The 18,788-nt window shown below is 37.4% G+C and overlaps 1 protein-coding gene across 36 annotated transcripts in view; it reads right to left on the bottom strand.

Annotated features, from left to right (window-relative positions):
* USP9Y (ubiquitin specific peptidase 9 Y-linked) overlaps positions 1-18,788 on the bottom strand; it is a 211,552-nt gene that overhangs the window by 63,158 nt on the left and 129,606 nt on the right. For all 36 annotated transcript variants that reach the window (XM_074030450.1, XM_074030458.1, XM_074030467.1 and 33 more), the window contains 5 exons: positions 10,379-10,509; positions 9,912-10,190; positions 6,240-6,365; positions 5,155-5,280; positions 3,561-3,730 (listed from right to left, as the gene is read on the bottom strand). In XM_074030450.1, coding sequence (XP_073886551.1) covers positions 3,561-3,730; positions 5,155-5,280; positions 6,240-6,365; positions 9,912-10,190; positions 10,379-10,509 — 832 coding nt within the window. The remainder of the gene's footprint in view (positions 1-3,560; positions 3,731-5,154; positions 5,281-6,239; positions 6,366-9,911; positions 10,191-10,378; positions 10,510-18,788) is intronic.

Genomic DNA, 18,788 nt, shown 5'->3' with positions numbered 1-18,788 from the left:
GATCCTCTGTCTCGGCCTGTCAAGTAGCTGAGATTAGAGGCACCTGCCATCATGCCCCGCTAATTTTTGTATTTTACGAGAGACCGGGTTTCACCAGGTTGGTCAGGCTGGTCTTGAACTCCTGACCTCAAGTGATCCACCCGCATCGGCCTCCCAGAGTGCCAGGATTGAGCCACCGCACCCAGCCTATTCCTCTACTTTCTTAATAAACTTTCTTTTACTTTATGGGCTCGTCTTGAATTGTTTCTTACATGAGACCGAACAGTACTCTCTTATGATCTGGATCAGGAACTTTTTGCAGTAACAACATCATCAGAAATACAATGAAGAAAATAACAAGGCTATCTCAATTGATTAAAAAAAATTATTCAAACTAATGTAAACACCTTTTCATAATAAAACTGATTTCAAAAACTAGGAATATAGAAGTTTCTCAACTGCATAAAGGCCATATATGAAAAACTAATAGCTAACACAGTCACAGGTATTTGAACCACAGTGACTCCCACAGGAAGTCCACACAAAAATGCAGGTCACAAAGACCCTGCTGATAAAACAGGATGCAGTAAAGAAGCTGGCTCATCATACACTAATTATAAAGCACTAGCTTGCTAAAAGACACTCCCACCAGCACCATATCACTTTACAAATACCATGGGCACCATCCAGACTTTATCCTATACGGTTCAAAAAAGGGAGAAACCCTCAGGTGGGTTGGGAGTGGGGAGTAGCAGATTCCCACCCCTTTTCCAGAAAATCCATGAATAATCCACCTGTTTAGCATAAATAAACCTTGTTTTGCATGTAATCAAGAAATCACCATAAACATAACCAACTAGCAACTCTCAGGGCTGCTCTGCCTATGGAGTAGCCATGCTTTTGGTTCCTTACTTCTCTATGAACTTGCTCTCACTTTACTCTGTGGACTTGACCCAAATCCAGGAACCCTCTCTAGGGGTCTGGATCAGGAATAACAACATCACTAAATGGTGAAAGACTAACAGTTTTTCCTAAATCAGGAACAAGATAAGTATGATTGCTCTTACTACTACTAATCAAGGCAATAGAGTAGTTAGGCAAAAAAGGGAAGATATAAAACTGGTCCAAAAAAGAAAGACAGAAGTAAAACTATGTTATCTGCAAGTGACATGATCTTACTGTAAAAAAACCTCTAATCCATAAAGAAATTTAACAAAATTGCAGGTTGAATAAAATTAATACAAAGTAATTAGTTGTATTTCGATATACTAGCAATGAATATCCCAAAAGAAAATTAAGAAAATAATTCCATCCACAAGAGCAGTAAAAAGAGCAAGTTAGCACTACAGTACTTAGAAATAATTTAGCAGAAAAGAAATAAGAGTGTTGAAGAAATAAACAGAACCTAAGTAAATGAAAAGACATATCCCATGTTCATGACTTGGAAGACTTAATACTGTTAAGTGGCAATCACTTTTTTTTTTTTTTTTTTTGAGACGGAGTCTCACTCTGTCACCCAGGCTGGAGTACGGTGGCGCGATCTCAGCTCACTGCAAGCTCCACCTCCCGGGTTTAGGCCATTCTCCTGCCTCAGCCTCCCAAGTAGCTGGGACTACAGGCGTCTACCACCTCACCCGGCTAGTTTTTTGTATTTTTTAGTAGAGATGGGGTTTCACGGTGTTAGCCAGGATGGTCTCAATCTCCTGACCTCGTGATCCGCCCGTCTTGGCCTCCCAAAGTGCTGGGATTACAGGCTTGAGCCACCGCGCCCAGCCGGCAATCACTCTTTTGAGAGAGATTCAATACCATCTCCGACTTAAAATTTATATGGATTTCTATAGAACCTAGAAAGGTCTAAATAACCTCAAAAACAAATAAAAACCTATGGAAAACCAAAACACAAATGAACAAAAGAAAAACCCCAACAAAGTTGAAGGACTTACATTCCGACGTACTATAAAGCTAAAGTAATCAGGAGTGTGGCACTGGCCTAAGGACAGGCATATAGACGAAAGGAATGTAATTTTAGAGCCTAGAAACAATCCCTTGTATCTTCAGCAAGGTGCCAATACCACTCTATTCACAATGATGGGAAAGCTGGATATCCACATTCGAAAGAATGGAGTTGGACACTTGGCTTCAATTATTCACAAAAATCAACTCCAATGGGATGAAAGACCTAAAATTAAGAACTATAAAAATATAAAATTCTTAGAAAACAATGTAGGAGAAAATAGCTTTTGCTCTGAATTTGCCAATGATTTCTATCTTGAGGATGACAGAAATACAGGCAACCAAAAAAGACACAAATTAAACTTCATTAAAATTTAAAACTTCTGTGAATGAAAGAACATTAACAACAGAGTGGAAATAAATTCTGGAGAATAGGAGAAAATGTCTCTAAATCTGGTAAGGAATTAATATCCAGAATATATACAGAAACTCACTACAAAAAATAATGAAATTCAATAATGGTATAAAAACTGGAATACACATTTCTCTAAAGCAGATATACAAGTGAACAGTAATATCACAAGAGCCGATGCTCAATATCACTACATTAGTCAAGTCATGAGGAAAATGTAAATATAAACCACAATGAGGTTCCATCTTATATACATTAGGATGGCCATTAACAAAAGTGAAAATAGTGTGGGAGAGGATGTGGAGAAACTTAAGCCTGTGTAAAGTGATGTTGGGAGTGTAAAGTGCTGAAGCCAATGTTAAAAAAGTTCAGCAGATCTTCAAAAAGTTAAACACAACTTACCCTATGACCCAGCATATCCATTTCTAGAAATAGACTCAACAGCTCTGACAACAGGAACTCAGAGATCTGTGCTCATAGTAATATTCACAATAATAGTACTCAACAGCTAAAAGGTAGAAATAATCCAGGTGTCCATCAACAGACCAATGTATAAAAACATCTAGTATACACATACAAGAGAGTATCCCCTGAAAATGAATCAAGTTCTGACCATGCTACAACATAGATGAATCTTTAAAACATTATGCTAAGCTAACAAGCTAGATACAAAGGCACAAATTTGTGTGATTCCACTTATATGAGGTACCTAAAATAGTAAATGCATAGAAACTGAATAAATATTTTAAGTTACTATAGATTGGAGGGTAGTGAAAATGGGAGTCATTGATTAAAAGAATTTGTTAGACGGTGAAAAAATATTTTGAGGGTGATAAAATATTTTTGAGATATTGCAATCATTCAACATATGCCAGTCATAACTGCACAATATTGTGCAATTAATGCCAATAAACAAAACTAACTTATAAAAGAGGTTAAAGTGGCTAATTTTGTGTTATGTACATAATTACATGTTTTACTACAATAAGAAAGGCCAAAGAAAAAAAAAATCAGTGCTGGCATCTTGGAGAGACAAAAGTTTAGGTGAAGTGGAACATGTTTTTTAAAAAACTCTTCTACACTTCAAGGTGTTACATGGGCAAGTAAAAGCGTTCCTTCCTTCACTTCTGGAAAAAAATTTTCTTTAGAAGTCATTCATTTCTGCTTGAAATGGTAAGGTAAGCTTTCCTTCAAATTAAATATAAAAATCACATACTTGCTTGGACAGTGCAATAGTAAGTCAATGATGAAGGTCTGCCAGGCTTTTTCTTTACTAAGCGCATCCAATGCTGTTGGAAGTAAAGCAAAACATAAGGTCATCACTTCCAGTGCTTCACCGCAAACTTGTTCATCTTCCACTTCCAGCTCATTGCTTCCATTGGTGGTCTGGAAAATTAGAATCAGGAGCAAGTTACCTAGAGACATATTCAAGAAGAAATTCACAAACTCTCTAGTTACCATTTACAATTGCCTACTCAGTAAAGACCATGCAGCCTCAGACTCTTCACTTGTCGCTACAGAAGCTCTTTGGGATATACTCCAAGTGGGATTTAAGAAGCACATTCGATGATAGGTACTCCTCACTTTTTATGTTCTTCTGGATGTGAGTGATCTGCTTCAATCATAACTGCTACTACAGAATCACTTTGGCACTGTGGTTTGGGTCTTTGACTAGTTCTACCGTACAGTCTACCTACAAGTCATTTCATTCAAAAATCAATCATAACACAAATGTTCAGGAAGCCCATGGAAGACTTCTGCAACCTGAAACATAACCAACTAGGTAGCTAATAATTTTTAATCTGCCACTATCCATCAAAATGTAACTAAGACTTATATATCTGGAACAGAATAACCATCCAACTATTCCAAAAAGGGAAGTTGTATAATACCATGACTCACTTTCTCCTTTTAACTACACTAACATATATTTAAACCCACTAATGTGTATTTTAACGGAGACCATCAGGGTTCTATAGGGGTTGGTAAATATCATAGATGTCAAAGAGCCAAACACAGTCTTATTTCTATAAATAGCTTGCTTAATGTACCAGAAGGCTGGTGATAATACCTAAATGGTAGACATTCTTCCTGCTTTTGAGTGTTCTAAAAGAACCAAGTAAAATTGATTGATTGATTGAGACAGAGTCTTGCTCTGTTGCCCAGGCTTGAGTGCAGAGGCATGATCTCCACTCACTGCAACCCTCTGCCTCCTGGGTTCAAGCAATTCTCATGCCTCAGCTGCCCACATAGCTGGGATTACAGGTCTGTGCCACTACGTGCAGCTGATTTCCCCCATTTCCCTTCCCCCCTTCCCCCACCCCTCACCCGCTGGAGAGATGGGGTTTCACCACGTTGACCAGGCTGGTCTCGAACTCCTGACGTCAGGCAATCTGCTCACCTCAGCCTCCTATCGTGCTGGGATTAACAAGCGTGAGCCACTGTGCCTGATGCCAAGTAAAATTTAAATGCCATAATTCCCAAAGAGACAATTAACCAAAAATTTACACAGGACAAACTCATGAAGAATGAAGAATGGAAGAAAATGGGGAGAGGTGGATTCACTATGGTATAACTATATTTGAGTCAATGAGAAGTCTTTTTAAAAAGAAGGAAAAGAAAGCTGCCTCATGGCAGGCTCCTATTTTATTTTCAAAATAAAACTACATATTCTATTTATAAGTAGAAATTAATTTTAAACTATTAGATACAAGCGACTTGGTCTATAAGGTGACAGAAATGATGAAAATTTAATCACATGTACAATCAAGCAACATTTTCTTAAAATCGATTTCTGTAACAATTCTTACCATTTCATAAATTTTAGTTATTTCTTCATTTGGGCTAAATGCTAGTCCTAATGCCCCACATGCTGATGCCCAGATAATTTTCTGTATAGCTCTAATTACACAAATATCAGGCATATATCTTGAAGCCTGCAGAAAAGAAAGAAATAATTAAAAGTGCTGACAGAACGTTAAAGTGAATAATCAGGAAAACAAAACATCTCTCTTTGTGAACGAAGTGGAAATGGCAGTAAAAGTAAACATCATCAGACCTGCCTTTAAAGACAAAAGTTCCCTTAGTCTCATTTTTAATATCTTAACATGAAGTCAAAAAATATGACTTCCCATATGAAGGGAAGATATGGCAATATCCACAAAGTGTGCTTCAGGTTCAAGCCTCATATGGCTTTATCCTATTTTTCATAAAATTTTAAAAATAAAAACAGTCAAATTACTTAGCTATGCAGAGGTGGTTATCCAAGAGATACAAAAACATATGTCCACAGAAGCACTATGACTTGATGAGCTTCCTAAAAATTTTATTCACAGAAGTCAAAACTAGACTGTTGTGAATAATCCAAATGTCCAAAAACACATGAATGAATTAGCAACATGTGGAGTAACCATACATAAACTATTACCCAAAGTGAAATAAGCTACACAAATATATAACAACATGGACGACTTTCACAATTTTGCTGATAGATACAACCCAGACCCAAAGGGGTACAATGTATATGATTCCATTTATGTAAAATTTAAGAGAATAAACATCACAAGAAAACTTCTGGAGCCAATGTAAACATCCTATTCCTTGCTTGTGTGAGCAGTTTAAACATATACCAAAACTTACTTGATCTAGTTTGTGCAATGTAAATTAAAACACAAAAAGCTTATTTAAAAATTTCAAAATTTCTGAAGCTGTAATATTAATATTAGCAGCTATCAGGTCAAACATAACCTTATGAAATTTTAAATAAATAAATAGAGATACAGACTGAAGTGTTTTGGGTCTACAATATTTAGCCTCAAATTCTCACAGCTTAATTTATTTATGTGTTAAGAAGAGATCATTCAGGATCCCAGAACTGTCAAAATTTCATACTAACCTCATCTGATATTTGCTGAGCAAGAAGTACTGACTTATTTCTAAGTATGCACTCGGATGAGGGATTAGGAATGCTCTGAAGAGCACTTTGTAGCACCACTGCTTGATCATGAGTAGCTTGGTTAATCTGAAAAACGTGAATCATTTTACATCAAATGAAAAAACTATATACCATAATCCCTAAAATTTTTACATTAAAAAATTTTTTACTCCTCATCCATCATCACTTCTTCAGGATGTTATTCCTTCACTTATCCCCTGTACAGTTTATGGGGGTTTGCATAAAAATTATTTCACATTGCCAACATTATGGAGCTGTCCTTCAAAGTAACAGAGGTGCGGAGGTGTTTACCCAAGAGATATAAAAGCATATATCCACAGAAGCTCTATGATATGTTGATGAGTTTCCTGACAGTTTTACTCCCATTAGCCAAAACTAGAAATAATCCAGATGTCCATCAATAGACAAATGTTAACAAAATGTGGAATTACCATACCTTGAATACTGAACATTACTCAAAGTGAAATAAACTACACACATAGTGACACCCTGGAAACTCCAATTTGAGATGAACTCTATTATTATTTCTGCACTTGGGCTCATTTGCAGGAGAAAAATGATACAACGTGTCTCTGGGTAGAAACTTCTCCTGGTCCCCCTTTTTGCCACAGGTGACTAGGCCTACCATAATACAGGCCTATGGGGATACCAGTAAACTGTCCTTTAAAATCTACAAACTTAGTCTTTAGGATGCTCCTTATTTTGCCCAAGGCTGATTATGCCACCTGCATTCTAATGCTCATTTCACAGCAGGCTAAAAGTTTCTCACAGCTTAACCTACCATCCTCTCTACAGCTGTTATTTGCACAGTAAAGTTTTATTTTATTATTTTTTTTAATTTGAGAAAGAGTCTCAATCTGTCGCCCAGGATGGAGTACAGTCATGAAATCTCGACTCACTACAACCTCTCCCTCCTGGGTTCGAGCGATTCTCCTGCCTATGCCTCCCGAGTAGCTGGGATTACATACACACATCACCACACTCGGCTAATTTTTGCATTTTTAGGAGAAAACAGCGTTTCCCCATGCTGACCAGGCTGGTCTCGGACTCCTGACCTCACATGATCTTCCCCTCTAGGCCTCCCAAAGTGCTGGGATTACAGGCATGACACACTGCAACTGGCCCAAAGTTTAAAAAAAGTTTAAAAACATCATATTAAAACAGATATTTTAAGAATTTCAAGAGTCTAGGGGAGGTATTACTGCAATTGTCAGGCGGGCAAAATGTTAAGACCAAATAGATCAAATACTTTCAGCCACTGTTTCCAACTTCAACCAATGAATTTTAAAATTTATCTGTTACTTATATTATTTTCATTTTAAAATAAATTTTTCACAAATGATTTGCCAAGTGATACTACATAAAATTTCACACACAAAAACACTAGTATTGCAAAGTTGGTAAAAATATAGTTGCCAAGTCAGCAGCTTCACTGAATTAAAAACCTCAGCTGGCTGGACATGGTGGCTCACGCCTGTAATCCCAGCACTTTGCGAGGCCGAGGCGGGTGAATCACCTGAGGTCAGGAGTTTGAGACCAGCCTGCCCAACATGGTGAAACCCCTGTCTCTAGTAAAAATACAAAAATTAGCTAGGTTTGGTGGCACGCGCCTGTAGTCCCAGCTACTTGGGAGGCTGAGGTAGCAGATTCACTTGAACCCGAAAGGCGGAGCTTGCAGTGCACCAAGATGGAATCACTGCACTCCAGGCTGGTGACGGAACAAGACTCCATCTCAAAAAAAAAAAAAAAAAGAGACTCCATCTCAAAAAAAAAAAAAACAAATTCTCAGATGACGGTTATCATCTTGGACCAAGCTACTTCATGGCTCCAGGTCTCACTTTTCACTTACAAAACAGAAAGTAATAGCCAAGGCTCAACAAATATAGTTATCTTTGTGATTAATGGAGATAAAGCACAGTGACTGGCATACAAGAGCTTGATATATTTTGATCATCATTATCCAATAAATTAATCTGCATGCAGATAGAAATTATGTCAGGTGAGGTCTACATTGCATCTGTAGCAATAGCTGGTTTATAGTAGATATTAAGTAGATACATAATATCAATTACTTGTTGAATAAAAAGTTACACAATGCTTTAAAACTGCAAATTGAATTTTGCTAATCTAACTAGAGTTTTTCATGTCAGCAAGGTCTTGTGTTACTTGTTCTTACACTGAAATTGTCTTGTTACCATTACTGTTGATACAATAACTCTCCAAAAAGGATTAGGAATGCTCCAAAGTGAAAAAATAACAGTGTTTACTCTAATACTGGCAGAACCAAATATTCTCTATTGGAAGCTTCTCCATGGAAAGTAATTATGGTAATTAAGGAATAATAAGCGTGGAATGTGCAAAAAGTAAATCTTACTTAATAGTATAAAAAGTTTTTAAATCTATGAGAGAACCCCCTAAGAATTTTCTTTGCATTTTCCAATTTCTTAAAATGTAACCCTCTTGTATGTATTACAGACAGTGGTATATTAAACATATTTTAAAGACTAATTTTCCTTAAGCTCCTTACTAGGATATGATTAGAGATTAATATATATCTGTGTCCTCTGGTAGCACACTTCTTAAACATGCACACAGAAAGAAATGTGTAAAAAGATACCAAAAATATCGTTTGTACTTCAGTGAACTCCCACAACAAGGACCATGATAAGAACTCTACCTCTTTTTATGTAAATATGCATGAAGCCCACGACATAGAAAGCAGTAAAACTTACTCAGGATGGAGACAGAGCTCTGTAAATTATTACCTAAATTGACATGCACAAGACTACTTTCTTCTTTTGGATGAAACATTTCAAAAAATATATAAAAGCAGAGAAAATATAATAAATCCTCAAATACCCATTATCTAGCTTGAATAACTATTAACAAAAGTTTAAACTGCTTCACCAACTCCCCAAGAAATAAACACAGAATTATACTACCCCGGAATTATTTTGAAGCAAATCTCAGACATTTTATTTTAGGTCAATTATGACAGCATGACTCATACCCAAAATAAACTTGATCAATCTAGAATATACAGACAATCCAGTCACTATCCAAATTTCCCTGATTAACACCTCACACATACCTAAACATAATAATCTGTGTTATTAGTACACAAATTAGTAAAACCATCCTTTATAACATAAGTAAACTCAACGTTAGTTAGAATTGAATTCATCTTCTGCATCCAATCTAAGCACTTCTTGAGAACTGCTGATGATGCTGCTCAAGTCTAACAGCAAAGCAGAAAGAGATTTATAGTCGTGGTGGCAAGAGAGGTTTGCTGCATGGCAATTATATACTCTCCTTTATAATTAACTGTCTTTATGTATCTTTCTGGTATGATTTAACAAAAGATTCAGGTGACGTTTACATTAAACAACTGAAAGTAAAAAAGGATTTAAAGAGACTGGGGAGTTCACTCAAAGTAGCATAGTCAGTAGTCAATCTTTACATTTTGAAAACAAATACAACTTAATAGAAAAAACTCCTAAGATAACATGCTATTTTTTTAATTATTTCCATCATCTACTTAAAAGACACAGAGTTTATATTTATTAAATATTAAGGACTAAATATTTTTAAAAGTTTCTTAACATTTATTACCGGTGTTACGGGGTCTGTACCATCTACAACTGGCTGACAAGCTTCCGCTACAGCTCGAACACGGCCATAGCCAATGGCAGTTAACAACATTTTGGCTATTTTAAGAGCATTTAAATAAACACCCCTTCGAGTTTCCGTATCTGTATTTGGCAAGAAGTTATTTCTTATTAGCATACTCAGTACAAGGGGTAAGCCACCACTTTTCAAGAAGTGAACTTGAAAGTCAGAGGACCCATCAGTTAGAGGCGCACCAGCAGGCATTAACAAGGCATAAACTACCTGGAATAAAAAAAAAAGGAGACTATATTAAAAGGGATTTTAAAAAATAACTTAGTAACGTCTATTTCTCCTCTGATCATTGCTAAGAAATTCTTGACTATTTTAGAAACTTTCTTTACAGTCTTATCAGTGTTCTTGACATTACCATATAATATAAAAATTATATTTTTGCAAAGGCAAAAACCAACCTCTGTTAGGTATAGAACTTGGGAGGCAGAAGGACCAAAGAAAAGAGAGTCAAGAGGTGGACTACGTTTGCCTTCTCCAACTTTTGCATGGTCCAAACAAACAGCTTGTAATTTTTCTACAGCTGTTCTATCTGCAAAGGAAAAAAAGACACAGACTAAAATAAAACGTAACTCATGTGCTATTATTGTTTCACATTTGCCGAAGAGTATTATTTTACATAAATAAAAATCATATCCACAAATCTCAATTAAGCTGAGATCAAATATTATAATTTATAACTAGAACTGGACGGACTGATTAATGATCAATCAGGACTCCTTAACTGCCAACACAAAATATGAAGGGAAGGGTTTCCTATCCAGAGACTTCAAGTCAATATATCCTCCTTCATCCACTGGAGACAGAAAGGAAAAAAAAAAAACCAAACAATGGAAAGAGAATACAAGCATTGACCACATATAACTGAATAATAAAATGACAAATAATCAATTAAAAATGAGCAAAGGATGTTAACAGACATTTCTTCAAAAATAGACAAATGGTTAGGAAGCAAATGAAAAACTGCTCAGCATCATTAGTCATCAAAGAAATGCAAACAAAACCATATTAACATATCACTTTAACACGAGTAGAATGGATAATCATATTTGAAAAAAAAAAATTTTTAAGTAGTATTGGTGAAGATGCGGAGAAACTGTAACACTCCGACCTTACTGGGAGGATCATAAAGCAGTACAGTCACTTTGGAAAAACTCAGTAGTTTCCAATAAGTGAAACATAGAGTTACTGTCATCCAGCCATTTGAGTCCCAGATACACAACCCAGAGAATACAAACATAAGTCCCCAACAAAACTTGTACACAAATATTCAAAGAAGTATTGTTCATAGTAGTTCAAAGCTGAAAACAACCTAACTGTCTATCAACAGATGAGTGGATCAACAAAATCTAGTATACACAAACCATGCTATATTATTCAGCCTTAAAAACAAAACAATTCTGCCACATGCTAAAACATGATGAACTCTGAGGACATTACTGCGTGAAATAAGCTAGTCACAAAAAGAAAAATACTGTATTATTTCACTTACATGAGCTATGTAGAGTATTAAAACTCAGAAAGAGAAAGTAGAATGATGACTGTGAGGGCAGAGCAGCAGGAAGAAATAGAAGAGTTGTTTTTAGTGCATACCAAGTTTCAGCTTTGTGAAAAGAAAAAAATTCTGGAGATTGGTTGCATAACAACGTGAAAACACTTATTACTAATGAACTATACAATTTAAAATGGTTAAGATGATAAACTGTACAGTAACTTTTCCATAATTTCTTTTAAAAAGTGAATTGCCTGCTAATGATAATAGTCAGAAGGCATGCAAGCCCAGTTTGAGGAATATTGTACAAAACTGGTCTTTTTCAATAATGTCAATGTCATCAAAGGTGTTATAATTCCTGATACTGATAAATTCTTCTGTGGTTATATATGAGAATGTTCTTGTTCTAAGGAAACACACTGAGACAGTTAGGTAAAAAGACGTAGGTTATCTGTAACTTCTTCTCCAAATGTTAGAAGAATTAATTATATGGAGAAAGAATGAACAGCAGGTGTGACAATGTTTTAACAGGTGCAGAATCTGGAAGGGTATATGGAAACACTCTGTATTATTCATGATGACTTTGACACTATTACAATGTCAAAAGTTGGTTATATTTTAATAGAAGAAAAAAAAGTTTCAGTGGATCGGGGCAACCATGCAGAAAAGAAAAAACCAAGCAAAACTCAGTAATTGCACTGGAGAAATAAGCTTGCTTGTTGTATAACAACACATTTCTGTAACACCAATTAGCTCATATCCAATCCAATTGGCAAAGAGGATCATAATGTTAGTATAATGTGTAAGCTAAGCTTGGCAGATGGGAAGGCCTCCTCAGCAAGAAGAGTCAGAGAGTAGAAGTATAATTTTCAGATAGAAAGCCATTAGCTTGAGTGCTACATATGTAAAAGCTTTCAGCTCTACTTTAGGAAATTAAAAGGGAACACCTATTCCCATCCTTGCAATGCTCTCAGCTGCTAATGCTTTTTATGTTCCACCTATATGGCAGTCACTCTGTTTCAGAATATTCTTTCATTGAGAATATGCTTTATCTCAATGCTGTTAAGCCAACAATTTCTCTTTTCATTTTGTGCATACTTAATATTTTCCAAAACAGGAGATAATCACACTGAGGTATCTACCTGGGCCATCCAAATTATGCATAGTCAGTTGCTCTTATTTCTAGTAGTACTCTGCTTAAATTGCATGTTGAATGGCAGCCGGGCATTTGAGGCTGAAGCCTGAGCTAAGTGAAGAGGAGGTTATCCAGGCAAGGAAAAGGTTGGTAGAGAAGATAAATAATTGGTAACTATAGGATTAATCAAGTAAATATATTAAAGAATAATACTCAGCCAGGTTCCTCACTCCTGGAGACAAAACTTTCATATAAGGAAAGAGAAAAGAAACAAAAAGAAGCCTGTGGAACTGGACTAAAATTGGAGGTACTGATGTGATCTCATTCATAGATAGATAGATAGATAGATAGATAGATAGATAGATAGATAGATAGATAGATAGATAGACAGACAAGCCTAGCTTTATTATGCTCTGCTTCACTATGCTTTGCAGATACTGTGTTTTATACAAATTGAAGGCTTATGGTAATCCTGTGTCCAGCAAGTCTATCAGCACTATGTTTTCCATAGTATGTGGTCATTTTGTGTCTTGCGTCACATTTTGGTAATTCTCAGAGGATTTCAAAGTTTTTCATTATTATCATATCTGTTAAGTGATCTGTAACCAGCAGTCTTTGATGTTCCTATTGTAATTGTTTCGAGGCACAATATACTGCACCAGTATATCACAGCAAACTTAATGAATGCTGTGTGCACTCTGACTGCTCCACTGACTGGTCTTTCCCCATCTCTCTTCCTTGGGTTCCCCTAAACTGATATACAATAATGCTTAAATTAGGCCATTAATAACCCTACAATGTTCTAAGTGTTCTGGTGAAAGGAAGAATCACACATCTCTCACTTTAAATCAAAAACTAGTGATTAAGCTTAGTAAGAAAGGCAAGCCAAAAGCTGGAACGGATCTCTTACACCAGTTAGCCGGGTTGTGAATGCAAAGGAAAAGTTCTTGAAAAAAATGAAGTGTTGCTCCACTACACACAGGAAAGATTAGAAAGTGAAACAGCCTTATTGAAAAGAAGAAAGCTTTAGCTGTCTGGATAGATCAATAACAGCCACGCCTTCCATTAAGCCAAAGCCTAAACCAAAGTGAAGCTCTTACTTTCCCCAATTCTATAAAGGCTGAGAGAAAAGAATGCTGCAGAAGAAAAGCTTAAAACTAGCAGAGGTTAGTTCATGAGGTTTAAGGGAGGAAGCAATCTCTAAAACATAAAAGTACAAGTTGAAGCACCAAGTGCTGACGCTGAAGCTATAGCAAGTTACCTAGAATAGGGAGCCAAGATAATTGACGACGGTGTCTAGAGTAAATGGATTTTCAGTACAAATAAAACAGCCTTGTAGTAGAAGAGGACTCCATCCAGACCTTTCTTAGCTATAGAGGAGAGGTTAATGCCTGGCTTCCAGGCTTTATAAAACAGGCTAATTCTGTTGTTAGGGGCTAATGTCACAGATGAATTTAATTTGAAGCCAATTATTTATTTACCATTCCCAAAAATCCTAGAGTCCTTAAGAATTATGCAAAATCTCCTTCATCTCTGGCCTACAAGCAAAATAACAAAGCCGGGATGACAGCACATCTGTTTACAGGATGGCCTATTGAATAGTATAAGCCCACTGTTGAGATCTACCATGCAGAAAAAAAGATTTTTTTCAAAGTATTACTGCTGATTGACAATGCATCTGGCTACCCAGGAGCTCTGAAGGAGATGTACAAGAAAATGAATAGTGTTTTCATTGCTTGCCGACACAATGTCCATTATGCAGCCCATGAAGTAATTGTGAGTTTCACTTTATCACTTAAGAATAGCTTGGTATGGTAGCTTACACTCATAATCCCAGAGCTTTGGTAGGCCAAGGCAGGCAGATCACTTGAGGCCAGGAACTTAAGACCCAGCCTGGTCAAAACAGTGAAACCCCATTCCTACTAATGATACAATAAATAAGCTGCACGTGGTGGCACTCACCTGTAATCCCAGCCACTTGGGAGGCTAAGGCGGGACAATCGCTTGAACCTGAAAGGTGGAGGTTGCAGTGAGCCAAGAGGGTACCACTGCAATCCATCCTGGGTGACACAGTAAAACAGTCTCAAAAAAAAAAAAAAAAAGGATTACATTTTGTATGACTATAGCTGCCATAGATAGTGATTCCCTGTTGAATCTGGGCAAAGTACATTGAAAGCCTTCTGGAAAGGAATTTCCCTTCTAGATGCCACTAAGAACATTCACGATTCATGGGAAGAGGTCAATATAACAACATTACCGGGAGTTTGGAACAAGTTGAATGACTTTGAGACATCTGCGGGGGAAGGAACTACAGACACAAGTGGAATAGCAAGATAACTAGAATTAGAAGTGAAGCCTGAAAATGTGACTGAATTGCTGCAATCTCACAATAAAACTTTAACAGAGATGAACTTGCTTCATACAGCTGAGCAAACAAAGTGGTTTCTCGAGATGAAATCTACTCCTGGAAAAGATATTGTTATGAATACTGTTGAGATGACAACAAAGGATTTAGAATATTACAATACATAAGCTTAGCTGATAAAGCAGGAGCAGAGTTTGAGAGGATTGACTCAAGTTTTGAAATAAGTTTTACTTGGGGTCAGATGCTATCAAATACTATCCCAAGCTACAGGGAAATCTATCCAGAAAGGACAGTCAATAGCAGAAAAGTTCACTGTTGTCTCCTTTTAAGAAATCACCACGGATGTCCCCAGCTTCAGTAACCATCACCCTGATCAGTTAACAGCAGTTGATGTTGAAGCAAGACCCTTCACTGGCAAAAAGTTACAATTCGATGAAGGCTCACATGATTGTCAGTATTTTTTAACAAAAAGTATTTTACAGACTACAGTACAGTGTAAAATAACTTTTATGCGCACAAGGAAACAAAGAAACTTCTTCGACTTGATTTATTTAGAGGTACACTTTATTGTGGTGATCTGGTAATGGAAACCACAGTATCTCCAAGGCACATATATAGACATACACATATGGTAGATTTTATTTACATGTTAAGAGAGCCCATATTTTATCTTCTACGTAACATTTTACACTAAAACAATCAGTGATCGGTAAATGGCCAATTTAGTCTTGGAGCTGAAAAACTGGTGCATTTGTAGGCCAAGAAATACAGGCCATTTAATGACAGTAAGTTAAAATCAGATGCTATTTATACAAAAATAGCAATTTCTCACAGCTAAAGAAACTACTCTTTCAACTAACCAGATCTGTTGATTACTTGGTACACACAATAAACAAAAAAATCAAAATAAAACTACCATTCCAAGGCACTTCATCATTAGATTTCAGAACTAAAGAGTTAAAAACAAAGCTTCTAGAGAGAAAGTTAAGACACAACAGGCTCAGACGTCCCAGCAACCAATATTGCTATGAAACTGCCGACGTTCTACTTTCAACTCTATGTTCAACCTACTCCAAGTAAAAAAATAGAAAAAAACAAAACCAAATAATAAACTATTGCATGTGGGAGTTTAGCTGTCCCAAAAAGCAATGTCTTAACAAAAAAATCTTAACTTCCATGTATCAATTTTTAGGAGGGTGTGCTTCAGCAAAATGAAGACTGACTCAAGAAAGATGTAAGACCAAGGAGAACAAAAGATCACCAAAGGAAAAGCTGTATACGTAAGTTCTAGAATGACAGCTGTGTCAAAGAGAACAAAGCACAAGGGAGCAGGAAGATGAAATGCTCCAAGACAACACGATATAACACATTTGACCACATGAACAATTGTTTTAGGAAGTTACTGGAAGGAATATGAGAAAATACAGTAATTAACACCAAGAAAACCAAGCAAATGATAAGGGCAATATTAAAATCTAGTATAATGAGGTGTGAGTAACTTAGGAGACTGTAGTATTTTCAAATTGTCTTAAAAATGTGAACAATGCAGATAGATTTAAACAAAAACTGTGACATGACTAGAGAGGAAGGATATGGTAATGTGTAAGACATACATTTTCACAAGTCAATATTTAATATCGAAAACCTGACACACAAAAATAGCAAGGGCATAGTGCTTAGAAATAAACCGTTATATCCAGAAATGAAAGTTAAACCTTGTAAGACCTAGTGATCCATGCCAAGATGGCTGAAGAGGAACAGCACCGGCCTCCAACTCCCAGCATGAGCGACACAGAAGATGCGTGATTTCTGCATTTCCAACTGAGGTACCAGGTTCATCTCACTGGAGAGTGTTGGATAGTGGGTGCAGGAAAGTGTGTGCAGCCCAAGGAGTGAGAGCCGAAGCAGGGCAAGGCACTGCCTCACCCAGGAAGCGCAAGGGGGAAGGGAATTGCCCTTCCGAGCCAAGGGAAACCATGACACACAGCACCTGGAAAATCAGGTCACTCCCACCCTAACACTGCACTTTACCAAGGGTCTTAGCAAATGGCACACCAGGAGATCATATCCCGCACCTGGCTCGGAGGGTCTCATGCCAATGGAGCCTCGCTCATTGCTAGCACAGCAGTTTGAGATCTAACCTCAAGGCGGCAGCGAGGCTAGGTGAGGGGCACCCACCATTGCTGAGGCTTGAGTAGGTAAACAAAGTGGCAGGGAAGCTCAAACTGGGTGGAGCTCACTGTAGCTCAAGGATGCCTGCCTGCCTCTGTAGACTCCACCTCTGGGGACAGGGCATAGCCAAACAAAAGACAGTAGAAACCTCTGCAGATGTAAATGTCCATCTGACAGCTTTGAAGAGAGTAGTGGTTTTCCCAGCATGGAGTCTGAGATTTGAGAATGGACAGACTGTCTGCTCAAGTGGGTCTCTGACCCCCATGTAGCCTAACTGGGAGACATCCCGCACTAGAGGCAGACTGACACTTCACACCTCACAGGCTGGGTGCACCTATGAGACAAAGCTTCCAGAGGAATGATCAGACAGCAACATTTGCTGTTCAGCAATATTGACTCTTCTGCAGCATCTGCTGCCGATACCCAGGCAAGCAGGGTCTGGAGTGGACCTCGAGTAAATTCCAACAAACCTGCAGCTGAGGGTCCTGACTGTTAGAAGGAAAACTAACAAACACAAAGGACATCCACACCAAAACCCCATCAGTACGTCACCATCATCAAAGATCAAAGGTAGATAAAACCACAAAGTTGGGGAAAAGGCAGTACAGAAAAGCTGGAAAATAAAAAGCACACCTGCCCCTCCAAAGGAACACAGCTCCTCGCCAGCAATGGAACAAAGCTGGACAGAGAATGACTTTGATGAGTTGACAGAAGACTTCAGACGATCAAACTTCTCTGAGCTAAAGAAGGAATTACGAAGCCAGCGCAAAGAGACTAAAAACCTTGAAAAAAATTTGATGAATGGCTAACTAGAATAACCAATGCAGAAAAGTCCTTGAACGACCTGACAGAGATGAAAACCATGACACGAGAACCATATGACAAACGCACAAGTTTCAGTAACTGACTCGATCAACTGGAAGAAAGGGTATCAGTGACTGAAGATCAAATGAATGAAATGAAGTGAGAAGAGAAGTTTAGAGAAGAAAGAGTAAAAAGAAATGAATAAAGCCTCCAAGAAATATGGGACTATGTGAAAAGACCAAATCTACGTCTGACTGGTGTACCTTGAAATGACAGGGAGAATGGAACCAAGTTGGAAAACAGACTGCAGGAGATTATCCAGGAAAACTTCCCCAACTTAGCAAGGCAGGACAACATTCAAATTCAGGAAATGGGACACCACAAAGATAATCCTCGAGAAAAACAACTCCAAGACACATAATTATCAGATTCAACAAAGTTGAAATGAAGGAAAAAAAATGTTAAGGGCAGCCAGAGAGAAAGGTTGGGTTAACCACAAAGGGAAGCCCATCAGACTAACAGTGGATCTCTCGGCAGAAACTCTACAAGCCAGAAGAGATTGGGGGCCAATATTCAACATTCTTAAGGAAAGGATTTGCAACTCAGAAATTCATATCTAGCCAAACTAAGTTTCATAAATGAAGGAGAAATACAGTCCTTTACATACAAGCAAATGCTGAGATATTTTGTCACCACCAGGCCTGCCCTACAAGAGCTCCTGAGGGAAGCACTAAACATGGAAAGAACAACCGGTACCAGCCACTGCAAAAACATGCCAAAATTTAAAGACTATCGATGCTAGGAAGAAACTGCATCAACTAATGAGCAAAATAACCAGCTAAC

This window comes from Macaca fascicularis, chromosome Y (genome assembly GCF_037993035.2).
Source record: "Macaca fascicularis isolate 582-1 chromosome Y, T2T-MFA8v1.1".
Taxonomy (NCBI): Eukaryota; Metazoa; Chordata; class Mammalia; order Primates; family Cercopithecidae; genus Macaca; species Macaca fascicularis.
The sequence above is the reverse complement of the archived record's forward strand: the minus strand, read 5'-3'. Positions and strand labels throughout refer to the sequence as shown.